Below are 27984 nucleotides of genomic sequence, written 5' to 3' on the forward strand. Positions count from 1 at the left end.
CTATTCAGCTTAGGGCCACCATGCCCTACCACCTCCTCAGCTGCACCAAAACCTTACGTAGCTGAGGACTGAATCCTCCATTTCTTATTAGCCAGAATTTGGTTGACATATCCCCCAAAATACTTTGATATTTTATTTTATATCAGCCACAATATTAAGGGCTCTTTGCAGACATACTGACAGTAAAACAGGTTCCTTCCTCAAAGAGAACAAGTAGTTAGGTAACACTTACAGGAACTCCTTTTTCACATTGACATGATGCATGTTTTCTATAACTTGTATGTCTTCCCCAGAACATTTCAGTTTGTGGCAATTTTTGCAAAGGAAAGTTATTAGTGATGGATTTTCCTTGTAAGTCTTAAGCTGATCTCTCTTTGCCTTCATTTTTTTTTCCATTATACTTTGCATCTGAAAACCCTGAATCTAAAAGCAGAAAAAACAACAAACACTGTCATATTCTGCTGAAGCTACAACAGCAGAGCTATGGAATGGAAAGATTTATTTCCAAGTTTACTTCCAAAATTCCAGACACTTGCAATGAATACAGATTCTGGAAATGGAAACAGTTAAAAGGACACAGTCAACTTTAAAATCACTCTTTTGCCCAACAATTTATGTCTGGCTCTTCTTGTTAAAAGTAACTCCTAAAATGACTGTCACAGAGATTTGAGAACAGTATTTTTCTCCAAATTTTCAGTTACTTTACTTTGTTCAGAGTCAGTTACACCTAGTTTATGTGTGTTTTTCTAACATCATAAACAGGAAAGAGAAAATGTTCTTTTAAAAACAGGTCAATGTGACTGTAAAACAATAACTACTGGCATGAGGAATTGGGGGCAACTGTAGTACCAGACACTACATTTAACTTTTTTTTTTTTAAATAAGATTTTGTGTTGACGCGTTCCTTTCAGTCTTTGAGAAACAGACCTGTTTCTCTTTATAAGACAAAGTAGGAGTCAGAGGCAATACCTTATTTAAATACTCCTCCTGTCTCATCCTTTGGACACGTTGAATAGCTTTATACATCATTTTCTCACGAAATATATTAACATTTTCACGTTCAACAGCTCCCGATCCACCTGATGCCACCAGTACATAGGTGCTCTCATCAGCTCGAGCTCGGCCCCGGGCCTGCAGTTTGCAAGAAACATGGGTTAGAAATCCTGCACAGCCCTTCGCGCAGCCATATTCATGTAACTAAAGATGTTCAGTGTTTCTTACTTGAAGTTAAGAGAATAAGAATCCCTGTGCAGTATATCTGCAGTTAAAGATTATTCATCTGGCTCTTGGATAAACAGCATTCTAATACTCTGGGCTGCTTCTGTAGGGCCATTAAAGATAAAACACCTAGCATGTGGCTGTTAAGGAGATATGGTGCTAAAGGGATCATGAGACAAAAGCTTAGAGCCCGAAAAACCCCCATAAAGTGCTGCACACACAAACCCCATATTAGTTCACACATAAAATTCTAGCATTGACACAGTGGCATTTTGGGATGTAAGTGTTCCTTTGCATGTGATATTTACCATAGCAAATGCCTTCACAATATTATATTCTGTTAATTACTTGGATTGTAAACTTTTCTGAGCAAGGGTGTCTTTTGTTATCTATTTGTACTGTGTCTAGCACACCAGGGCTGGGGCCTCCAGGTTCCGATGCAATACAAATAAATAATATTGTCAGTGAACGATTTGGAATTTTTTTCACTAAAAATCCTTTGTCATTTATCTTTGCAGGGGGTGTGGGGGGGGGAGAGTTAGAATGAAAGCTCATTAAATCAACAGAAGCAGGCGGTACACTTCTCCTTCTGGAGCTCCTTCTCCAACATGGTACAAGGGAGCAAAGGCCAGCCCTTCATGTTTTCTCTGCCCATCCTCCCTCCTAAATTCAGGAAGGGCCACCACAGATCTTAAATATTGTGAAGAGCTTTGACCAGGCACTTCGCACCTGGGTGAATGTCACATTGTGCACAGACAGTGGGTGATTCATGGAAATGGCCTTAGTATAAAACTGTGTAGAACACCTCTCTAAGCACCTTCCCCTTAGTCCATAAGGGTCCCAAGATTTGCTCCAAATAGGATATGTACAATTCTAAAAATCATCATCTGAAAACAACTGTCAGAGAGCGCATAGCTCCTGTGTATCACCTCCAATCTTCCTCTTCAGAGAAAAAAGTTGTTTTGTTTTTAGACACGACAATGAGAAATGGTGACCTTATTTAAAACCACAACAAAAACACACCCCAAAATACAAACCATATTAAAAAAAAAGTCTCATGTTGTAAACTGACATACCTGCACCATAGCTATTTCATTGGTGACAAGACCATAGCGGATAACTATGTTACACTCTTTGATATCTAGGCCTTCTTCAGCCACAGTAGTAGCAATAAGTAGGTTGACTTTCCCAGCACGAAATTTACTGATGATTTCCCTTTGTTCATTCTGTAAAAACAATTTCATGAATTCGATTCAATATATTAACTTTCAGTGTTAACTTCCAGAAAGTAAAACTAGTCACCTTTTCCTTTCTTTAAAAAGTTCAGTGAATTATGGCCAAAGTTTGAAAACTTGGGCACTTAATATTAGGCACCATATTTATGCATTTCTAAGGGGATAAGAAACTACACCACTGACTTAAATGGGTACTGTAGATGCACAGTTTGAAAAAAAAATCAGGTCACTTTTATTTAAGCACCTAATATTAAGTGCCCAAATGTGGAAAATGTCACCCTATAATGCTAGTGAACTAGGTGTCAGAGGGGTTGGACAATACCGGTTCTTTTTCTGTCATTAACAGCAGCACTGATAGAAAAAAACATAAGGTCCTGATTTTCAGAGGTGCTGTGAACATCTGCCACCATCGCTGATTTCAACTGGAGTGATTGGGCTCAGCACCTCCATAATCAGGCCCACAAGGCTTTTTTAATTTCCCTATCAGATTTATAACATTTTAATGTAAAATTTTCCTCTTTAGATAAACAGCATAATGACCTGGCAATGAAAACACTGGAGCACTGATCAGGCTTTTAGAACAAAACAATCTTGTGTACAAGGACATGTGACATCTTTTGAAATCTTTCTACGTGCTCTGTTCAACTTTAGAATCTAGAGGCTTTCAAAGAAAAGCTCTGTTTGCTCTTTTATCATTATACCATATTGAAAAAATCTTCATATAAACCAGAATCATGTCTCTGAGGGAACAATTCCTAACATATTTTTAAACTGAGAAACCCTGATGTAAATTGGTTCTGTCTAGCATGTAAACCACACTTTTTTTTTAAAGTGCTGAAATGAGTCTCATTGGGAGCTAGAACAGGAATACAAGGGGAAAATTTAGGCAATTAGAACATTCATTTTTGAAATCTGAATAATTTTTGGCTGCAGAAAGTCACAAAGAAAGCACAGTCAACAAACAGAATAGCACGAAGTAAACCAAACTGAGTGATTCATTGTGAATAATATTCATTGTGAATTTTGGCAATTTCTCATTCAATAATTATCCAGACATGGTGTGAAGCATATGGGCCTATGCAAATTAAATAAACAGCAATACAAGGAACAGACAGAGGTCAATAACATTACAACTCTTTTGTTTTCAATTTAATACTAAATATGACAATAGGTATTATTTTTGTCTCTTAAAATACAATTTTAAAGAATAAATTGTATCTTACAAAAATTAGTTTAATATTCCACTTTAGTGCCAGAATATATATAAAGGGCCCAGGTCTGTCCTGCCCAGGTTGCCCCACTGAATGCAAGGGTATGTACAGATGTAACAAATGACAGAAGTCAGTTCATTGATGTCAGTGGGCTTGTACTGAGTGTTAGCCAAGTGGAATTCTGCCCATTATTTGAAATCTACCTTACTTACTGTGAGCCCAATCCTTTGAACACATTTGGGGATAGTTCTCATTGCTGTGAGTAGCACCATTAACTGCTGCTCTTGGTGGTGTTTGCAGTAGGGACCCTTAACACAGAGTTCTGGGTTCTTCCATGAATTCCCAACAATCCCTGCTCGTTTGACCTTTGTAAGATCATCTCTTCTAGGGGAACCATGGGCCTTGTCTTCACTGACACAAAGGTGTTTTGTTATGAGATAACTAATGCATGATAGAATTTTAGAGTGAGTTAATTAAGAGGAGACCAGGCACTTGGAATTTACACCAGGAGGTAGCAAGATCAGCACTATACCTTCTGCCGTCCTTGGCTACAGTGCCTTGTCTCCACTATATTTGTACTGCATGATAGCTAATGGAGTGTTAGTTGTAACATGGTAACAACACCCCTTTTTTGTCAGTGAAGACAGCTCAGAATTCTGATCTCAGGACTCAGCTCATAAGTGAGGGAGGGGTGGCCTAGTTTTCAACAAATGTATTTTAAAATATGAATAGACTTTGTACTTATGTAATGCTTTTCAACTAAGCCTCTCAAAGTGCTTTACAAAGGGTAGCTATGAGTGCTCCCACTCTTCAGATGGAGAAATGAGTCACAAAGCAGGTAGGTGATTTGAACAAGATCGCACAAAGTCAGACACAGACATGGGACTAGAATTCAGGTCTCCTGACTCCCAGTCCTCTGCTCTAACAATTAAGACAAGCTGCCTCCTTTAAATGTAAACACATTTTTAACACCACTCCTATAATTACATTTTCTGTTCTAGTTACCTGAGTCATGGGTTTAAATTCACTGTTATGACCAGCTCCAATAAGGTAGTGAGCTTTAATTCCTGCTTCTTCAAATTTTGTGTTGTCCTTAATCCACTGAAAAAGGGCAAATGCACTTTGCCGAGTCTTTGTGAAGATAATTCCCCTAGCTTCATCAGTCTTTGTGAACTCCTCCATTAAGGTGTTTCGCAACTGTGTCAGCTTCTCATTTTCATATTCCGGCTTTCCAGCCAACTCTTTCAGCTGTTTCTTTTTTGCTGTAAAAATAAATATAAAATGAACAAGATGCCATTATGTAAATAAATGCTTTAGAAAAGTCAAAAAGCAGAGAGAGTTTATATTTCTCCCATTCAAGCTAATTCACACCACAGTATGAAGGGCTGGGACACAGCAATTTACCTTACAAACTACTTTATGTTACAACATTTTTTGGGTGTCAAGTATAAACAACACTTAACCCTTGTACTAATCTACCAAACAGCTTGAGAAGTGTTGGCAGGCTTTATGTTAAAAATCCCTACATCAAGACACTCGGGACCTTACAACTGGAGTGCATTTGTGGGGTGGTGGCTTTGAGAGGACAGAGGCCATGCCCACTGAGGCACTCTTGTAAGGATGCCCTGCACGGACAATTTCCATTGCATGTACGAAGCGCGAGGTTTGGCTTATTGTCTGAAAAAAACATTATGCGTTCAGTGCCTTACAGAGGAATGCAAAGTATGTTAGGTACAGTTTCAGCTGAATGAACTTAGACTTGTCATTACACGATATGTTTGCCATAGGATGGGACGAGCGTATAGTGAATTCCATCACACATAATGTGCTTCTTTGAGGGAATGAGACTTATTAATACTGTCTTAGAATGTAATCAAATATTGGAGGTATGACAAGTTTCTTTTGTCCCTCTAATTAGTTAAAACCATTACACAGTGAAATCTACAGTAAGGACCACCTCCCATAGGCAATCCTGTGTCTTAAACAACAGAGAAAAATTAATGTAAACATAAATTTCATTCCCAGTGTCACTAATGCCACCTTCCGTAATAAAATGGAATAGATTTTTAATTTACTATTCCCTCGTTATGCTCTTTGAATTTCATTCACTTTTGGCAATGAAAAATAGGCTAGTCTACTAAGTTTTACTTTCTGAGCCGTTTAACTTTCTAATTCTCAGATATTAACCCGATGTTGACATGTTCAGGCTGCAAATATTTGAAGGGATTTCCTTTAAATATAACCCTTCCTCCATTGGAAGTTTAAAAAAATATATATCAAACATTTCTACTGTGACTATTGTGCCTATTATCTCTTTGAGGCTTATCTACAATAACGTTTGTTATCTATATTCTGTAAGGACCAGGCATATTTTAGATGCTATTAAACATTTTACAATAAATATTTGTAAGTTTGGCTTTGCAGCGTGGTTTCACAAAACCTAAATTTTGGGACCTAATTTGACAGGGCCCTTTCTCTGTAGAATATCCCCCAGATTTCCAGTACACTGTATGTTTAGTAAAAAGCCATTTCTATTGGGAAGCCATTTTTCCTGGCTTTCTATGACGTGTGCATATGTGGTGGTGGAGGCACAGAGGGTTTGTATTTATAGCAACAAAGAACATAACACAACACATACTTCTAAATTCTAGAAGGCAACTAGGATTTGGTCCAAATTTTCAGTTGGTCTGATCCTGCTCCCAGTGAGGTCTATGGTAATTATATTAACAATAATCAGAACTTTCTCCTCTGAATGAAAAGTAAAAATATGGTGTGTGGTTTTTTTGGCACAATGGTTTGAATTCAAAGAGCCATAACAAATTAGAAGCATAGCTTGCCTTATTTATTGCACTAAAAAATGTTAGTCTAGCTGCAACAGGCCGAGACTACCAAACAACTATCCACATGACAGAACCACCCCTACAATTAGCAATCACTGTTGTTCTTGTTGGCAGCCTGAGAAGAAGGGCAGAGGATTTAATGATTATGGATGAAGAACCTCGCATAGCCCATCAAACCACCATCTGACAGCAATAAGTTTCAGTCATCAACCTAGACTAGATTCACACCAGTGACCTAGACATGAGAGACTGTATGTTTCACAATTATCAGTCCCCAGAAACTTCAAGTACCTGACAGACTCTGGTTGATATGCAGTAAATGATCTCCTGAGCTTGTATTAGAAATATGCAAAATCTTGAATATGAGAATATATTTTCGTATAACGGACTATACCATTGGACATGAAAATATCATATGATGCTGACAGGGTGTTTAATATATTTTATACAGTATACTGTGACATACAAACCCTATAGCACTGACTCCCATAAGTGTCTATGAACTAATAAGTACCCATGCAAATCACATATTACAATGTCAGCAGTGTATACTAGTCAGCTGCATGGATTTCAGATTTTACTAAGTATCACCGTATATTGCATGCTCACCGTAAAATAACTTTATCAGAAACTTATCTGTTTCATCTAGTTTTGACGCTACTGGTTCATCAGCATCGTCTTCATTTACTGTTGTTTTCTTGCTTTTCTCCTCCTTATAGAAGTTATTGAGGTGGTTGTATGCATCGATCATTCGGATAGTGTCATTAATTTGCAGGGCATCATTATATTTCTTTAAATGCTCTGCGCAAGCACGTTCTTTACGGTTTTCTTCTTTTGCAGCTAAAAACAGAACATATATATACACATCTGTATCTGTGTCTGTTTGTATGGCTGCACACACAGATGGTTAAAACACCCCTCAAAGTCCAAAATCATGATGCATTTATGTTAAAGTATTTTTAATACCTTTTTTCTCCTCTTTAACTGCCCACTGTTCATAGGGCTGAGTTCCAAATTCAAATGTTGGGTTGAGGTGACAATAATTTTGAATCTCTGTCATGATTTCTGTAATTTTCTCTCTAAAGGGATCCTAAAAGCACATGGATAAAAAGTAATTAAACTTACAATCGTTATTCTGTCAGCAACAAAAACGGACTGACCTTTTCAGTTTAATATTGTCTACAGGAAATTCCTAAAACAAAAATTTGTTTCAGAAAACAATTAAGATTGCTGAAGGTACTTGCTTATCTAAACACTTAAAGCCAAGGAAATGAATAGCTAAGGACATCATAAATATTATACTGTTCACATAATACATTTCTAATGAGTATAAAGTAATGCACATTTCCTCAAAACACAACTTTAACTATGACCCAAAATTAATAATATTCTTTCTGTTATCTCAAAAATATAGGAGCAACCAAAGCCCTTTTGAAAAGGAAAGAAAAATTTTACATTCAACTTGACATTCATCTACAGAAATACAGTGTGTCATTAATTTCAACATATATAAATTTTGTTTCTTTTTCCAAAGAGTTCATTTATTGTTGGATGAGTAGAAATACTGTGGATCACTATCAACCTACAGGGCAATAATATTGGCCTAAAAAACCTTGACTCTTAACCTTTATCAATACCTCTTTAAAGATGAATGTACTTTTCTGCTTAGATTTTGCAAAAACAAAAAACAAAAACATCATACCCTTCTTTTGTCATCTGCAATCACAAACTTCTTACGTGGTTCCTTCACCTGATCTTTCAGTTGGGGGACATGTTCTTCAACAGTCATGAGTCTATATGCATCAAGATTAGCACAAATCTGGAAGGAGAAAGATTTTTGTTTTACTTTTCATATATTTTATGAGTTATTCTACATAAACAGTTGGATGAGTATACTGTGCCTTCTTTATTTATATACATGTTTTAACATGGTATCTGATCTAATTTAAGTTCTTCCTTAGAAAGGCAGTGTGCACATCCTATGTATCCTATATAGTTGTGCAAAATGTAAAGATATGTGTGAAAAGCATCTGAGATAAGCTAATTGAACCACACCGTAAATCAAAGATGAGCCTTCCTGTACAGAGGAAACAAACAAAAAGCAAACAAATGTAACTATCAGCTTAGATTGCAAAATGGGCATTTGAGATGAGAAAAAAAAAAGTACATCAAGATTTAGACATGAAAAATCAAGATCAAAAAGACTTTGGATACACGTAGGATAATAAAGTGAAATATAGGAAATTGGGTTTCAGAGTAACAGCCGTGTTAGTCTGTATTCGCAAAAAGAAAAGGAGTACTTGTGGCACCTTAGAGACTAACCAATTTATTTGAGCATGAGCTTTCGTGAGCTACAGCTCACTTCATCAGATGCATACCGTGGAAACTGCAGCAGACTTTATATATACACAGAGAATATGAAACAATACCTCCTCCCACCCCACTGTAATTATAAAAGACACAGCTGGACCTGGACCTTTTTGGAACATGAAACATGTAGACATTTGCCTGTTAACTGCACAGACAGAGATTTTTTTTTCACTTTTGAGATTTTCAGTAAGAAAATATTTTCTCTCTATTATACTAATCTCAGTGACGATAAATGGAAACATTTATATCTTCATGAATGTAGAAAACAAAGGGTAAATGACATCAGCAGTAGCAATCTATTTGCAAGAGTCTAGAGATCTGAATTGCAATATTTCTTCAACAAAAATTAAACCAAAAACAAACATCCTATTTATTAAGTTTTCAATACAGATGATGAATATTAGTTTTTTCTGGTTTTCTCCAAGATATCAAGTGGATGTATTTTTAAAAAGTACCTCATAATTCTTCCTACTCTAACTGGCTTGAGACAACACAGCTGCTTCTTATAGGATATGCCTATTCAACAGTAATTGGCTCGCCTAGATATTGCACTCAGGCATTGGGCAAAATTCTGCATTTTGTTTCACCAATATAATTCCAATGGAGTCCATTTAAAATAGAGTTACACAGGATTTACAGATGTGTAAATAAGAGCAGAAGTTGGCCATTGTCTCCAGAATCATCTTATGCAAATTCCCCATTCTTCCTACCTAATTAGAAGTTCTAATTGTTAGAAATTTACACCTTTGCTTGCTTATTGTTCTATTCACATAACAATTTCTGCCTGTTTAAGTATTACTGGATTGTTACCCACCTTCTTCAACCCACCCAAATGTATGCCTCAGCAGCTCTAAAAAACGCATCTAATAAACAACATGTTCCTACAGGACATGACAGTACTCTCCAATTTTCAGAGCACTGATGGGATCTGTAGGTTTCTAATAATAAAGTGAAGCCAATCCTATCTATTTACCAGATCCTGCAAATCCTTACTCAGGCAAATGATTTCACTAACTTCAAAGGGACAACTTACTTATGAGGTTTACAGAATCAGGCCTACGTACCCACCAAAAATTAGGGGATTCATTTAGAGCAAAATACTGACTTCAGTAGGAATTTTGCTTGAATAAGATAATAGCCTCTTGGTGATTTGCAGCTTTAAGGGCTACTTACTTTCAGAATATGTTCTTCAGCTTTCTGAGGAGTTCTTGCCCCTCCCACGCCAGGTGAAGCAGTTAGTCCCAGGATCTGAGGCTGTGGAATCAGGGGTTTGTTTTCTTTTCTGAATTTATTGTTTTTCATCTTTTCTTTTAAATAACGTCGCATTATATTGTTATAGACGCCTTCCTTCTGGGTGTGATGACATTCATCAATAATAATGAGAGAAAAGTCTGGAAAACACATCCAGTACAAAATGGTTAAGATTTCCTTTGAATGCAGTACTGGAGTAAATCAATCCTCTTACAGCAAAGGATACCATGCCACTAATGAAGAGGGACCAGTCAATCTGTTTGGGATCTAAAATATATCTCCTTTAAAAGAAAGTAAATTTCATGCAATATCCCTGGAGGGTTGTGTTTATGTATTTATTGTAAAGTGCTTTGAAATCTGTTTGAAACAGCACTATTAAAGTGCAAAGTATTTTTTTTACATTATATAAACTGCCTTTTGTTGTTGCAAGAATGAACCCCAGAAACACACTTTTTTAACCATGTGTTCAACAAACTGTGCTTTATTATTTATTTATGGGAGCACCTATGATGTGTTAAATGCTTTCCAGACATTCAGGAATGGATGGCCTTGCCCAAGAAGCTCACAGTCTAAGCAGACAGAGGTATTTTCCCCTTAAAAAAAAAAAAAAAAAAAAAAAAAGAGGGGGAGAAGGGAAAGCTATATACAGAAGAAATACACTGGAAAAAATACAGAAATGTTAAGTTACTGTATCGTCACCAGTGTCTGGTAATTGGGGAAACTGAGGATAATTAGATATTGTTTGCTTGTTTTTCAAGACCAGAGGTGGCTGGAAGACCCTGTTCCAGAGACTTTGGAATAAAAAAAGGCAGGGACCAGAAGCCCTGTAATGTAGGGTGGGGCAGGGCTCCTTTCTCTCCAGGAAATCGGGGGGAAGCTCTCTGAAGAAGGGCAGTATATATGCTGCCTTCTCCTTCAGAACAGAGAATGCACCACCATGGAGAAGGAAGCCAGACCCGAATGCTGAGCTCCCACTAGGAAGTACATGATCGGCAGCTCCAAGAAAAACAGACTGGGGCAGGGTAAGAGTTCCATCTGTGGCAGAATAACTGGAGAGGAGTATGAACTTTTGTGTTGCTGTAATGAACTTTATATTTGAGACAATGAAGACCATTTGAACTGCTTTTGGCTATTAACTCAGCCCCAGGAAGGGGTTGGTGGAAGTCCTGAGAAAGGCTGTGGGGAGTTCCACAGGGGACCCAAAAGAGAGGAAACAGAGTGAAGGTGCTGCAGAAGCACCCCTGGCCAAGAAGGGGTGCTCCGTAACTGGCAATGCTGCTACAAAAATGCAGAGCAGAAGCATGAAGTACTCTACCGTTAGAAAAGGGACTGTGTCAAGGATGTTCTGTACTATTTTAAAATCACAGGGTGGCAATCACAGACATAAAACATCTCCCTGTTCTATTTGCATATGCAGGCAGTGGAGTGAAATTTAAGACTTCTGTTTAAAAAGGTCATGAGAAAATATAAGGAGCAAGGGAGGAGATGTTGAGAATGAACAACAGCCACTTTACCTTAGGAAAGGAGATTAGCTTGTGCTATATATTCACTGAGGAGATGTGTATGTCCTCACACAGTGCCCAGTAGGTCAGAATGGGCTCGTGGACAGCCCATTCTGCTTTGTCCCTAAGTATTGCAGGACTATTCCTATAGTACCAGCAGGTTCTCAGAGTCTCCAGAATTGGATTCTTATAATACCTATTTTGCCCTTCCACTTGGAACCTGTATATTTTGGAGGACATTACTGTTATTCAGAGGGGCCTAGCCTACCAGAATAGGTGCATTTCTCCTATGGAAATGGGGCACATGATTTGGAGACTACATGTGTTGGATCATATTAAAGAAGTTCTGTATTAAAATCACAAATGAGTTTGATTCCCCATAGTTTAAATTCCAGGGTATTACTAATTAAGAGGTCTCTTGGTTTTTGGTACTGTTTCTCTCCCTCTGTGTGTGAAACTTGCAAGCTGCTAATTGCGTTAGTACATTCTAAGACAGAGTCTGTTCTCAAAGCAATTCACACAGAGACAGACTCAAAAGCAATACACCGTAACAACAGAAACAGCACCCAGAGACTCCCCACCCTTTTGTTGTATTAACAATTGTGATTAAAATAGAGATAGAGGATGTATGTGGATGGATGCTTGGTGTGGATAATAACTGAATGATCAGGGAGGTGCCAGCCTAAGAATCCATTGTCCATCGGCTGAAGGCGTCGTCAAGTGGAAATAACCAGAGGACCCCCCGGGAGGGCAGACTGGAATCCACCCAACAGCCTCAAGAATGGGAGAACCAAAGAACAAGATAACATCTAGCAGCACGGAGCCATCAGGAATGTGCTATCTGCTGATTGATTCAGCAACAGCATGATGAAGCAATTCCCATAGACTGGCATAGTGGACTCTAGAAAGTGAGAACTTTGGGGTCTGATTCTGCAAACCAACTTCCAGGAGCATCAGATGAGCATCTGACAAGGCCCTGCTCCCTCCTCATGTCCAGGCCACCTGGCCAGTGGCTTGGCATGAACAACTCTAAGGCTGGTAACTATGATAACAACCTTGCAGAACCTGTGTGTGTGTGTGTGAATAAATATGAGATTGAATGGAATGTTACAGCTATAACTAACTGCTTACTATGATTCTTTCTGTATTCACAATAAATGTGGTATTTTGCTTTTTTCCTTTAATAAGATCCTGCTGATTTTTATTTTATTGGTATAACACATGTGGCAGGATCCACAGCTTGGGTGAAATCGTGGCCCCACTAAAGTCAATAGAGTCAGGCCCTTGCTGTAGCTCCACGGCTGGTCTATTGCTGGGAAATAGGAGAATTCCTTCCCATTCCCCACACAGATCCATCTATTAATTTGGGCAAGTAGCTTAACTTCTGTGGACCTTTGTTTCTCCAACAATGGGATATTGTTATAGTTGCCCACCTCACAGAGTTGTGATGTGGAGCAATCCCATTTCTCTGTGTGTGTGTGTGTGTGTGTAAAGGAATATAACAGATAAGGACTCAAGTACAATTTGGCTTTGAAAAGTGACTATGTAAAAACGATATCTTAACACTCAAAACAAAGTGGTTCCTATTCTGTATTCAGTCATATCTACTTAACTAAAATAAAGTTCTTACTGTTTTTTGCCCATCATTGCTAATGGATCAATACAGCTAAAATTTCGTCAGCTGGATTCTATTCCCTTTTGTATCATCCACAGAATTGTTATTCCAGTCAGTTCACTTTGGCAAACACATTGAAGGGAATGGAGATGCAAAGGTATCACTCTGTCTAATTTGGCTGCCAAAATTTTTATTCCTGGTGATGGTGCACAAGAGGACAAGAATCCATCTTGACTCTCACAGCCCAGGTTGAGTTTGCCAGGTTAGTAATTAGAAAAACAGCAATGAGAAACAATGAACATGGAACCCCACCATGCCTTTTTCACACTGACACTCTCTGGAAAGGAACCACATGTTAAGTCCCCAAAAGAAAACCTAGAGTGAAAAACTTGCCTGATAATTGGACACCTTCCTCATCATCTTCTGTGGTTGCATTCAGCAGTGAATTCTCAAGGATCTGGGCAGTACTGATAATGACATCATTTTTTCTTACAACTTCAGGAAATGAGATTTTCAGCTGAGAATCACCACTTAATCCAGTAACCCGATACCAGCGCTTCAGGAATGGGTTGAACTCTTTTCTGAAATGCTGCTCCACTAATGGTACCTGAATAAAAGTTTCCAGAGAAGAATTTGAACTACACAGGACACGCAGAATTAATTCTATTAAATGCATATCATACATCAAATGATTGTTAGCTAAAAAACTTCTATTCTGTGTAAACCAGTATTTATTCTGTAACAGTATCCCCTGGCCTTTTATATGAGCTTGTCACACCGGATACACCCATACTTTTACTACATATTTTGGGGTAAATTTCTTCTCTAAGCACACAAAATACCCATTGGCATTAACAGAATACAGAGTACACGCACAGTGAGGAGAATATACCCCAATCTAGACGGAATTATTAATGCCTATAATACTACAGACCTTGGGTATTTTGTGCTACAGAGACAGTGGAAAATGCCCAATGGCAAAGTACTGTACTAAGGACTGTACTATATTTTTATGAGAGTGGGTTTACTGGATTTTTACATCAGGAATGAAAAATCTTCCAAAGGTTTCATTAATTAGTTATTTAGGGGCATGTTTCCCACCCCCCTTTTATGCCCCTAATAATGTGGTAAAAAAAAAATCTATCCACCAAAAATTTTAATACAGATATTTTATTAAACTCTAGAAAAATATTTTAACAAATAGATCTTAAAGACACACTGACAATTTAAATATTTTTTAAGTTAAGGGTATATAGGCTGTACTTTTTTGTTTATTTACACAATTCTAATGGGAACAGAAATATTTGTATAGTATTTTAAAATGTCAGTGAGAACAGTTTGAATTTACACATTCCATTGCAGTGCTGTAAACTTAAACTTGTTCTTCCTCAACAGAACCACTCAGCAAAACTGGCTAAAAATTGCTACAAAGAAAAGCAAAATCCAGGAGATGGCCTTCATTATCAAACTCAGGTATAAAATATCATAATGATGAAACAGACATTTTGATATTTTTTAAATAATATTTTCAATTTTAATCATCTAAACTGTTCTTAGTAACACAGATAACGGTAATTTTTTTTTCTCTATATAATTGATAGGGCAGATTAGCTTCTCAGTTGTACTGATGTAAATGGGAATCCTTTGGATTTACACCAGCGTAATGGAGATCAGAATCTGGATCAGTGTCCTCTTAAACATAGCTCGATTCAAAGAGTTTATTGGCATTATGATTTGTGCTCAATTTAAAAGATCGATATTAACATGGTATACTTGGCCCTGCCTCAGCTCAGGGACTGGACTAGATGATTTCTCGAGGTCCCTTCCAGCCACACATTTCTATAATAATGCAAAAAGCTTTAATCTACTATTCCTGTTATAATGGCACAGGATACCTTATTCACAAGTACTATAACTTTTCCAGGCTCTGATGCTCTTTTCTTCTTATCCAAATGATCTTTGGTAATGTAAACAGCCACTCTGGTTTTACCACTGCCTGTAGGGAGACATATTATAACGTTCTCCCCATTCAGTGCTGGTTTTGCAACCTCCATCTGGTAATCTCTGAGAATCAGCTCTGGTTCAGGGGAAGCTCCTTTGTCCGTATCGTCCTCATCTAAGAGGATGGAAAAATACAACGGATGAATAGAGGAAATCACCAGCAAATTCTACAAATAACGTGAAAAGTTTAAATATAATGCAAATTTAAATATGACATATGTTTTCCGAGTAAAATAAAGACCTCTCCACGTAACTGTTTTTGTCTTGTGCAAATCTGAACAATTTCCCTTATACTAACAGAAAAGTTTGGCGTAGATAACTGGACATGTCCAAAAGTTTTACTTTAATTAATCTAAGGAACTCCTGGGTTGAAAAGCAGCCCAGTCAGAAGCTTGTTCAGAATAAACATAATCAGGAAATAGGCAAAGCTAGTTATATGTTAATTTATTACTTAACACCTATAGAGCCAGATCGTCCAACACAAGTAGAGGCAGTGGAAGTAAGTCCTCGAATGCTGTGAGTTAGTATAGTTCTACTTGATGGACGTTAAAGGAAACAATCTCTGCATACCACAGGGCTCTGTGAGGACTCTGTCTGTCTAAGCATGAAGCAAAGCTTTTCGGTGCATGATCCACAAATTGAGAATCCACCACCAAAACCACTGTATGAGAAGGGAGTAAAGTAACTGGAGGCGCTAAGGCAACCCGGGGGCGGTAGTAGCCTTTGTACAGCTCTACTGCTGCTCTGTATTCAGTCAGCCGCCATAGAATCCCCCCCTCACAAATCCCATTTATTTGGGCTTTGTGCAGGACCAAGGATTTGGTCCATAATAAGTAGGCAAGATTCTGGAAATCTACGTCTCCTGAAATACTGCTAACCTTTCATTGATATGTATAATCCCACATGAATTACATTACCGCCACGGCTTCACTGCTGTCACCCAGGCTAGCTAGATTAAAGCTAGCACAGGTATGCCTACCCATGCTACAATCCCATCTTCACTTGCCTCCCAAGGGTATGTCTACAGTGCTATCTGAGGTGTGACTGCCGCACAGGCAGGCCTATCCATGCTAGCATGGCTGAAAAGAGTGGCGTAGATGCAGCAGCGAGGGCTAGCAACATGAGTATAGTGCAACCACACCTCAGTTTGCAGTGTAGACATAATCTGAGTGACATTATGGGCTCAGTGCTAATCTCACAGCACAAAGACAGCAGGAACAGGATCAAGCTCTGAGTTGATCTGTATTAACTTACTGCATTTTAAAAGGCAGAACTTATTTCTACACTATTGTATATACATTTAAGATTTATTTTATTTTCAACCATACTTTTATAGAACTCTCTGTATATGTTCTCAAAGTGCTTACATTCCACAGCAAAGAGAAAGACACTATTTCACTAGACAAAAACAAACCCCAAACCCTGCTCTCATTGTCTGATGAGATCACTAGACAAAGAATTGCAGGGCTTTTAACATCACTGTTACTTATTTTGTGTCTAATGTGTCCCATTTTTGTATCTGATTCCATTAAATAAAACTAAACTAACAGAATTTAATGAACCTTGAGAAAAGACTGCTGATGGAAACATTCAGGTTCCATTTCTAAGTGTTTTTCGCTTGTTTTATCTTTTAATCTGAGTGCAGTACTATCTGAGCAAAGGAAAATTCACACCAGAGAGTGCTTGGCTGTAGTCATTTAACTACTAGTGCTCCGTTTTGAGGAAGTGCATTTGTTTGCTTTCTGCTTGGCTAAACCCAATAATCATATTGAAACTAGCACCATATCACCTGTCTGTTTGGTTAACTTTCAATGTCTTGAAATCCTCAAACTAACCTAACCGCTTTAGAAAAATGTTTCTCTTTCTTCTGTATCTTTTTTCCTCCCTTTTGATAAACATATAGATTTAAAAAAATTTTAAAGAACGTCCTTTATGCTATGTCCTTTTCTCCCAGTTAGCTGTTTCCCTGAAAGGCTCATATGAATTGCTGTGTTGGGTCTACTCACACGATCAGTAGTCCGTGCTTTGCATCCTTTTCCTAACCTCCATTTCTTAATTTTATTTTTTTTTTTTAAGAAAAATGATCTTTGAATATCAAACTGCCATCAAATGTAAGTGAAGGACACAAACTTCACTACAGTAAACACTATTAGTAAACCACTGATGACAGTATTACAGAGCCGTTGACACTCATTTAAAATACCAAACTCTGTCATTAGCAGGAGGTCTCTCTCTCCTTAGCTCTAATATTGGCCTCACAAAATTTGCTAGATGAGAATAAACTATGGTTTGTTTGTTTTTAAAGAACTGTGTTAGCAAGCATATTTTAATGAACATCTTTTAAAAACCCTACTGTAGACAGAGCAAGCTGAATTTTAACAAGTGTTAACTGGTCCTGGTGAACCCCAGGGGTCACCTTCAACAAGTTAACACATTAATAAAAAAATTTAAAACCCCACCTTTTATCCCATACCTTGAGTGATTAATGTTTGTACATTTTGAACATATATATCACAATGGCCTGACCCAATGCCCACTGAGGTCAATGGGAATCTTTTCATAGACTTCAGTTGGTGTTGGATCAAGCGCAATTATGAAGGTTTCATATTATTAATATTGGTTTCATGAATCCCTTATGTTGGTTTTATTAAACAGATTGTGTCAGCTGGTTATATTTGGAGACCCAGATTGTTCCCAGCCCCCACACAAAGGGGGGAGAGAGGCAAATTTTAATAGCGCTAGATCCCTAAAGACAAAAGGGTTCCCTTTGAAGGCAACAGAGCTCTGCTTAGGCAGATCCATTTGCAAGATCTAGGATGTGATTTGCAAAAGTGGCTAAGGATCTGATTCACAAAGATACTTAGGCACTGCTCTGCTCATGTTGCACTGCTTAACCCCGAGGCACCCTGAATTCTCAGCCCTGAGTTAGGTGCCTAGGCTATGTATTGTATAGAGAGAGTGAGGCACCTAAGGAGGCGATCCTCAGAAACCAGCAAGCTGAGCAGAGAGCCATCTAAACTAGCTGGGAATGAAATGCACAGGAAAGGGGCAGGGCTTAGGGCCCAGAGCCTCAAAGTTATTTAGGTGCCTAATTCCTATTGATCTTGGCCTTAAGTCCATTACTGATGGGCCAGAGGCTGGTGCCACCCTCAAAACAGATCTTTCTCACAAAAAAATCCGGGGGGAGGGGCAACAAAAGAAGAGAGAGCGCATATGCACAAGAATAGCCAAGTGAGTGGGGCACTGGGATGTAGTACACCCAAGTTCAAATCCCTGCTCTATCTGATCTGGAGCAGAGACTTGAACCTGTCTCCCTCACCTCTCAGGTGAGTGCCTTAACCAGTGGGCTATAAAATCAGTCTCTCTCTGGCCAAATCAATATTTAGTGATTTATACTAAATGGAACAGTCCCAATAGGAGAGATTGAGAGAGCCACCCCCCAGAATACTTAACAGTCTGGTGGTTAGGGCACTCAGCTGGAATGGGGGAGATGTTGGTTCAAATCTCTGCCCAAGGCATTCCCCCTCTTAGTTTGAAAATCTTGCTTTGGGCCCTTTGGGGCTAGGGCTCTGAGGAGCTGGCTAGCTGTGGGGTAGTATCAGCAATTAGTCAGCTTTGCAAACATTGACTAGTGGAAACTTAGGTGCCATGGGGACACAGGTGGCAGCTGAGCAGTGGTTTTGTGAATGTCAGTGGTGCCTAAATACCTTTCTGTAGCTGGCTCTAAGTGATTTAGGAACACAAGTCTCTCTAATTTTCAGTGGAACTTGTTCTCCTGAAAAATTTTGTCCCTAGCCATTAGATCCCTCAAAACATAACCTGTCAAAGTGCTGCTAAAACTTGTTCCCTCTCACTGTCTTACTCAGGGGCTGAGCACAAACTGGCTCTCTTTTCTGGAATGCGCTTTACTTTGAGGGAAGTTGAAGAAAAGGCAAGTGATGAATTACTTTATGGCACAACATCGCATATCATTACACATTACATTATGGAAGAGCCCACAGGCCCCAGTCAGGATCCCACTGTGTTATGTGAAAATAGAGTCCTTGCCCCAAAGAGCTTACAGACGAGGCTGGAGCTCACAATGGAACTGTTGTTCTTGGTACAGAACACCCCAGGTGCTTGCTCCCATACACCTTATTTCAGGCTTGCTAGAATATAAAGAAATTGTACCTGTATCACCACTTGTGTTGCTACTATGGCCCATACTTTCATTTAAGCAACTGACACTTGCATCGAGCAAACTGACATCAGACTCTGTAAAAGATAACATTAAAAATAAATCTAAATGTTTTATGACATAAGAATATTTCCCTGCATGCTTGTAGTTAACGCTATATTTCAACAAAGGCATGCCAAAAAAGCAGAGTAGCTGAGGGGAGCTCAAAGTTATGTCAGCTGCAGCAACAGGCTGGGGTGGCTGACAATCTCGGGTAGAACCAAGCATTCAGCCCTGCCCCAGCACACGCTCTTCCTGCCCCCTATGCCGAGGTTGTGGTGTGCCGGGGGGAGCAGTACAGATGGTATAGGATCAGCTATGCCATAGGAGGATTCCCTACTGTCAGGGGAAATGCTTGCCTACCCCACAGGGCAATTTTCCAGCTTTAAGAGTTCAAAGTGGACAGACCCAGGCTCAGCATTTAGCTTTGTGTGAACTGGAGGAGGAACTGCACTGGTAACCTATGGAGATGCCCATTTCCCAGTAAATCTAAAGACTTTGTGGTTTGCAAACTGTAGAAGTAAAAATGATTCCTTGGGAGACCTATTATGACACTTTAGGCTACAGACGTAACCAGACAATAACAGAATACAGGAAGTTGAAGTTAAACATGAACGTGGTAGGACCTCAAAGTTCTTTAAAGTGTACAGAAAGTTCACCAGCGCTTTCTGGTCTAATTTATTACGTTCAAAACTGACAGTCATAAAAATCATTTACACATGTACCCTGCACTCCCAAAGCCTCCACAACGTATCTTGTCAGATTTCTTAATGTTTTTTCTTGTGGGTTATCTTGTTGAAATATATAAATATAAAAACAGCAAGGACTAACAAGTTACAGAAGTTTACTGTGACAAATCTAACTTCCAATAAGACTTGCCTGGTAAGCCTCTTATTAACAAACTCAGTACCTGGATTTGCTTTTCCTTGCCAGTTTGGCAAACAATGAGGTATCAAGAGACAAAATAAGCTTTCCTTCTTGGGTATCACTATTACCAGTCAGAAAGGTTATATGGGTCAGTTCAGTTCCTACCTCTCTCCCTTTAATTGACTTCTACAGGTATAACTGATTGGAACTTAGTAAAATAATTAAAAAAACCTATTATTTGTATTACAGTACCATCCAGAGGCCCTAATCTAGTCTAGTGCCACATGCTTGCAGTTATTTAAGCAAATATGAAGACACGGCTCCTCTCCTACAGAGCTTAAGCCAAATGTGACAATATTCATTTTATTAATATTAAAGCTAAAATATCAGTCTAAAAACTAAGTGAAAATCTTATACTTACACAGTATTGTTCCACAGGGTCCGAAAGCACTGTATTGACTACACTTATATCTGGCTATGCCACTTTGGTTACCACTGATGTGAAACACGGCTAAAGCACAGCACACAACACCACCGACTTACAGTTGTTAATAGTTCATCTCATTTTCCATGACTCCTGAAAATAACTTCGTTGCTACTCTAATAGAGGCATATGCTCAAGTGTTTGCAGGATCAGGGCCTTAGTAATTAAATACACTTTGTGGCTGTAATCACACTACAACTCGTTAAGGCAAGTGTATTTTCTCCAAAATAATTTTAAAGAGACTCCTTCAACATGAAATCTAAGTTTCTGAAACTGTGTTTAACTCAATTTGATACTACACGTGCCCCTGAATCCCCCAGCTTTTTTTTTTTTTTTTTAATTTTAAACAATTTCAGACCTACCTGTTTCTGCATGGAAGAGTAGGGACACTGACTAACTATAGCTATAAAAGGAAAAAAAGTGAAAACACCTATACACCAAGTGCTGCCAAATGAATAAAGTATGAAAACTGAAAAAAGGAAAAAATATGTTCCCTTCTACTCTTTTTCAGCCAATGTAATCTTAGGTATTATTTGTATCTATAGCAGATTTAAAAACAAGCAAAAAAATAAATAATAATAATAAAAAAAAAAAGCCAGAAGGATGACTTTTACATTGGTGCCTTTTAAGTAGCAAGCTAAAAAAAGTCTTTTCATATAGTTTAAAGGCAAAGAGACAACATTTAATCTACTAAACAATTTCCAAATAAAACTAGAAAGTGCTAATTATGTTATACCTGCTAGAAGACTTGAACACTGCAATGAATATCTCTGGTATGACAGACTTATCTCAATGTTTAACATGCCCTCTACTGGAGGACAACGATATGGCAGAATTAAATTATAAACTTGACAGTATGGTCAGATTTTCAAAAAGGCTCAACTATTTTGGTGTCTAAATGGATTAAGAACTTTTCTGAAACATCTAGCCCACATGACCTGATTCCCCATTGCCTTGCAGCTTATTTATGCCATTTCCATCTGTGCAAAGTAAGTGTAGAAAACTACCAAGTTCGGAGGGTAGTGTGTGCATCCACTTTGCACATGTTTAAATGACTACACAAGATGCAAGGCAGTAGAACACCTGGTCAATACTACCTGTTAGTAGGTTTTCAATTATTAATCCATTATTACTCATATACATGGGTCCTGCTGTAGTCAACCAGTAATCCACATAACAAAATGGTCATTAATAATAAAAGCTTCTGTTTAAAAAAAAAAAAAGAGAAAGAGAAAGAGAGATCTAGCATTTCCTGGATAAAGATAAGCTACACTTGCTTCTGAAAATGGTACTTTAAAAATATACAATACAAGCATCCTGGTGAGAAACGTGTTGGGGGAGAAGTAATCTGCTTCATGGTCAGCATGTCCCAGGCCAGTGACTACATGACAGCTTGGTCTTGCTCTCTTTTAAGCAAGTTTTAGTGCCTCTCAAAGGTGGTTGATTACCAGAAATTAACCCCTCTTATTTGTCAACAGAACAAGTAAAATAGAGGCAACTGCAGGGCAAGCTTTAACTTTGTCCTGGAGAGCCACCGTCAATATCTACTCTTGATTTGTCCTCTCTGATGAGACCACCACCACGAGCACAAGCACTGATGGCAGCTTTGTGATGTGAACATCTGTTACTGGGGCCTGGAGTGAGTCTACCAACCACTCCATGAAGGCCCTCAAAATGGCTACTATAATCTGGTCTTACTTCTAGTTAGTGGCTGGACAAGAAATGCTCTACATTCTCAATGAAGAGATTAGCTGCTCCACTATGGGTATAGGTTTTCTGGCACAACCCTAAGGGCAGCACCAAAATGTGGCTCTAAAAAAATGTAAATATATTCTCTGTGCTAACATTTAAATCGCAAGCTACAGTATTCATTACAAAACCCTCCCTCAGGAGAATCCATTAGAAGAGAAATGAAAAAGAACTCATTTTCCAAAATGAAAGAGGGTTTTTCAAGTGAAAGAAGAGTAACATTCTCCATTTTAAAATGTTGGTGATTTTCATAAATTACTTTAAAAAAAAGTCAACCTTCCCCAAATGATCAAAACAGAGGCTGATATTTCGACCATTTTCATCAGCCTTGTTATCCTTCCCTCAGAGTGCTCATTGTTCCCTACTGTTCACTGCACCTTACATAGCCTTTTACACCCACTTTGCACAGACAGAAATGATTGCATATGTAGTGCAAGGCAGTCGAGAATAAGGCCCCTTGTGCTTTTGATAAAATGGAAAAGAGCACCCGCTTGTGCTGAATTATACTGGGAAACAGACCTAAAATGTGGAACACATGGACAAATGTAAAGGAGAAAGTATTGGAATCAAAATATAAACCATCTTGTAAACCTAATTAGCTGGACTGCAATATTAAAACAATGTGAGGTGTGTCTAACATAAGGGAATCAGAGAATCATTTGTAAGACATATTTGAAACCTTCCTTTTAAAATGAATGCAGTGGAATCAATTTATAGTGAACTCAAATGTAAGGTTCAATGTTCAAAAGAGCTCAACACTCAATGGCCATATGTCACAATGGGAGCAGCTGGGTGCAAAGCACTTCTGAAAATCTGGCCCATACTGCAAAACTTAGATCTATAGGCTCTAATCTGTGTGAGGAGGTGGAAGGCAGGGTGGAAAACAGGGTACAGCAGCTACTTCTCTATTCTCCATCCCTATGGAAGTGTCTTACAGAACATAATTAATGTCAATCAACATAACTGTATGGAAAACAGATCTTGTCAAACAAAACTGAAATTGATTTTAAGGAGACTGGGTGAGAGCTGCTACAATGCAAAGCCCTACCTAAGGTTACTGGGTCCTGACTGGTGTTGCACTTACCAGGCGTGAGTCACTAGGACTTCTGGGGGCACACCCCACGTTCTCTGTGCTGCACTAACCTGAGCTGCTCTATGTTTCTTTCCCAATTAATTATGGGAGAATTTGTCTGTCTTTCCGGGAACATGGGAGGGAACCATGTGCAGACACTGGAAAACTATCACCACTCAAGTGACTCACCCTGTGTCCTCACTGCAAAGTGGATGGTTTACCAGCCTGAGTGAAAGCGAAACCCAGGCTCTAACCCACACCCTCATCTGGGTCAGAAAGCCCAGATTAAAATCACCACTAAAGTGAGCAGTTGTTGTGTGTGGATGGAAGGCAGGTTAGGGGCAACACCAGAAAAGAGCCCAGGCTAACTCTGCATGGAAATATAACCACACTCAGGGTATGTCGTTGTGTCCAGGCCCTGTTCTCGAAAGACCCTTTCTAAGAGTGAAAGGGAGTTCAATCTGTTCAGTTCAGTACTTGGCATCTCTGCTAAGACTGCCTACAAATGTTTTTTATGCAAGTACACAATCTACCAGTTACTTTAAAACACACACTTTGTGATATATTGTTAATATTATGTTGGACAAAAAAGGAGCTGTCTTGTTACCCTTGGCGAAGGGTTACAGTTTTCAGAGCCAAATCCTCCTTTGCCTTACTCATATGAGCAGATCCATTAAAATCCCTGATTGGATCAGCACACATGGAGCAAGGCAGGCAGGATTTATCTTGACCATTATCATTACTATCAACTTGGGCTCTATCTGAACCTGTAACAGATGTGAAAGTCTTCCTAGCTCACAAGCATACGTTTGAATCATTGGATCCCATATGGGCCTGTATTGCTGCTATTTATGGTTCAAAGCACATTTTTCAAAAGTGAATTCACTGGGAATATAAGTAATTAAAAACATTTCTGATTCTGTGTTTGTACACGATCTAGTAAGTTAAGTTTGAAGATGTTTTTTTTGGTGTAAAGAAAACATTTGCCCTTAAAAAGTTGTTAGACAATTACTGGCAAAAGCCCTAGTGGAGACACAATTATACTGGCATAAAAGTGCTTTTGCCAGTATAAGGTGCCTCTACACCAGGATGGTTTGCCAGTATAGTTATAGTAGTATAACTATACAACCAAACCTTTTCTAATGTAGACCTGGGCTGATTTAACCTGAAATCTGTGATAATTGTTGAACCTATATGAGAATTATACATTTAGTCAAACAACATCTTAATGCTGGTTTTCAAATAGTCTTAAAATATTTTATTACAAACAGGAAGAAGACAAATACTGATGCTCTTTTTATCAAAAGTGAGCAAATCATGAAGGCCATGCTAAAGTAGCAAATCCTATATGTTCACTATAAACCTGTACTGGTTCCATGGGAGTGACCCCTGCTCCATGGGAACAGCAGGTAGGAGTGCTTTGGCACAGGTCCCCCTGAGCCATTCTGTCTTGTGCTGCAAGACAGCTCCTGGACCCCCTACTGCTGCCTTAGGGGAGATTTTTCTCTAGTTGTGTTTAATCAGTTCAAGTGTGGCAGTTTTAGTCATGCCTTAGCCCACTGCATCTCTCATTGAATTCAAGTGACAATTTTACCTAAGGACAGAACAAGGCCTGCAGAATTTGGCCCAAAGTGGATAAGCAGTTGTTTATATTACTGTAAATATGTGGTGGGGAGTGGGGTGGGAATTTACCATTTCCCCCAGAGCGTACTTTCTCCTTTTCACTTATGCCCTTAGCATTGCTCATAGCATACATTCAGTAAACTGAAATTTCTAGCCTGCAGGGAGCTCACTGGAAACAAATCTATATCTGATATTTTACAGATCTTGGTTTCAGCTACTCCTAATTCCTGAAGTTTTGTCATGTTATGTGACATGCTAAAAAAAAGTACCCACTATTAGATTACCTAAAACTTCAGAAGTGTCTTCAAAAGATGTTCCTAATATAATGCTCTCTCTGGCCAGACTATCATTCATTTCATCTCTCTGCTTCAGCTCCTCCCTTACTTCAGAGGCCAATGGCTCTTCAGCTTCCATGTCCACATCTGTAGTAGCTGGTTGCTTGATCCCATTTTCTTTATTTTCGGTTTCTACAAAAGTAATAAAATTTGAACTACATCACAAAACAAGCTGTTTTCACTGAAACGTGCAGCCCACTCTCCAAACGCAGGCAACTAAACAGAAAGTCTAATCTCATATTTGCACATCTGAGTCAGCACACAAAGGCGTAAATGTCCTAAGTGTTGACCTGAGGGTCCAAATACAGGATTTAGATGATCTCTTCAGACACTAACACTGGAAAACTGGACTCACTGTGTTTATAATACTTACTGCCACCATTTCTAGGGGAAAAAAAATGTTTGATCTATTAAGGTCTGAAAATAAAATAACAGGCCAGATTCTGCTTGCCATTGTACTTGTAAATCCTTGCTGAAGTCAATGGGGTTGCATGGACATAAAGACCAGCAGAATTCATCCTGTGTTATAATGTGGGTCCATAAATCCAGAAAGCATAATAGAGGGTTTGGCCTAACAATGTTCTGTCATTGTTCTATATTCTTTTCAACGCAAAGACCATCCCTCTTTTAGACTCAATCCTTGCAGTACTTTTAGTTTTCAGCATGGGTACACGGATGCATAAGAGTTGGAATATTCATCAGTAATAACAAAGCAGTTTGATAAATTACATATGAGTGCTCCACACAGAAACACTGGAGATCACTGCACTCCAGGGTTTTCCATATTTGTTCATTTATTTAAGTTTTTGTTTTTAAAAAGTGGCCTTGTTTTGCAGGATTATTGAATTACTAAATTTCTCTTATTTTGAGGTTTTTTTTCACACCTTGTCCTTTTCTGCATACAACTTCAAGAAGCCATTTTCCATTAACAAGTCATTTGGGATCAGAGAGACAAAATTTTGCCACCTCTCTTTTTCTTACAATGTTCTTGACTACACACCAACGACAGAGGGCCTTTTAGAATGCTGGCTGTCCTTACAATTGTGGAGACATATACAAAAAGGTGGGCAGGTCAACCCCCTCAGGGGGCCCATCATCCACTCACCATATCCTACATGCATACAGCATTCCTGACATGAGAAAATATTAATTTTTTGGTGATAACAGCGTGATGGACTTGCTGCATGCTATATTATGTAATGTCTTGTTGAGGACTGCATTAGCCCAGGTTACCAAGCTAAAGCGCTAAGACTCAGGACAGGTCTGCACTATAAACTTGCAACTGTGCAGCTGTAGTGATTCTGGTGAAGACGCTCTAAGCCGATGGGAGAGAGCTCTCCCATCGGCTTAGTAACTCCACCTCTGTGAGAGGCAGTAGCAATGTTGGCGGGAGAAGCTCTCCTGCTGACATAGTGCTGTCTACATGGTGGGTTAAAGTCAGTATAACAGCGTCGCTCGGGGTGTGGATTTTTCACACCATTGAGCGATGTTGTTATACCAAAGTGTGTAGTGTAGACCTGGCCTCAACAGTGCACTGAATAACAGTCTTATTCAACTTTTTACCCTGCACAGTATCTGCACAGAGCAACATTAAAGCTGAAGGTTCAGAAATCTGGAGTTTGTACACAAATAACTTAATACTCTAATTTACATATTTGAGGAATATGCATTACATTGTTTACATAAATAAGAGCAAGTGTCCTGATTACTAGAAGTTAAGTCTGACAAAGCTGCTGCATGGAATGAACTTTAGGAACACAGGAACAAATCTGCTGCTAGCTGGCTCTGGCATCTCCCTGGGTTGACTCCTTGATGCTCTGTCCTGATTGCAACCTGTCCTGCACTGGGTGGAGAACTGTGGCTGAGTTGCTAGTCCCTGATACTAGCTGCTGCTTGCCCTGGGCTGAGAGAGGGATCTGGCTGCTTCCTGCTCTTAGCAGGGAGATGCCCCATTAGAGGCCTGGAAGATTCTAATCATAGCCTTACCTGGTGAAGTTGTGTGCTAACTATAGTCAACACCCCTGAGTCAGTGTCTCCTCAGCTCTTCAAACTGGGAAGTTGAAGCTGCCATTGGGGGACAGTTCAGAAAACTGATGAAAAAACAGGACCTTCCTGGCCAAGCAGGAGACTTAACAAGTCTGGTACTAAACTGCTAAAAGCCCTAAAAACTTCTAAAATGTCCCTACATGTGCTGGGTACAATTTAAATCCTGGAACAGACATCTGAGCTGCTGCTTCTTTTTTAGCTGTTGCAGAATCCTGGTCAGCAATCTGGAAAGGATGATCCTAAAAATGAGTTATTCTGTGGTAGTATGAATAGTTAACAGCAGCTGAAACACTAAAGCCCTCTTAATTTTGTCATTTCCATGAATGAACTAATTATTTGTTTACTCTAT

At 38.9% G+C, this 27984-nt stretch overlaps 1 protein-coding gene across 1 annotated transcript in view; it reads right to left on the minus strand.

Annotated features, from left to right (window-relative positions):
- IFIH1 (interferon induced with helicase C domain 1) overlaps positions 1-27984 on the minus strand; it is a 37013-nt gene that overhangs the window by 3114 nt on the left and 5915 nt on the right. The window contains exons 3-14 of the mRNA XM_077829639.1: positions 25539-25721; positions 19414-19497; positions 15138-15358; positions 13636-13849; positions 10048-10265; positions 8207-8323; positions 7471-7594; positions 7114-7344; positions 4670-4926; positions 2295-2444; positions 970-1131; positions 233-423 (exon numbers count right to left, since the gene is read on the minus strand). Of these exons, the coding sequence (XP_077685765.1) occupies positions 233-423; positions 970-1131; positions 2295-2444; positions 4670-4926; positions 7114-7344; positions 7471-7594; positions 8207-8323; positions 10048-10265; positions 13636-13849; positions 15138-15358; positions 19414-19497; positions 25539-25721 (2152 nt within the window). The remainder of the gene's footprint in view (positions 1-232; positions 424-969; positions 1132-2294; positions 2445-4669; positions 4927-7113; positions 7345-7470; positions 7595-8206; positions 8324-10047; positions 10266-13635; positions 13850-15137; positions 15359-19413; positions 19498-25538; positions 25722-27984) is intronic.

This window comes from Eretmochelys imbricata, chromosome 11 (assembly GCF_965152235.1).
Source record: "Eretmochelys imbricata isolate rEreImb1 chromosome 11, rEreImb1.hap1, whole genome shotgun sequence".
In the NCBI taxonomy this organism is placed as follows: domain Eukaryota; kingdom Metazoa; phylum Chordata; order Testudines; family Cheloniidae; genus Eretmochelys; species Eretmochelys imbricata.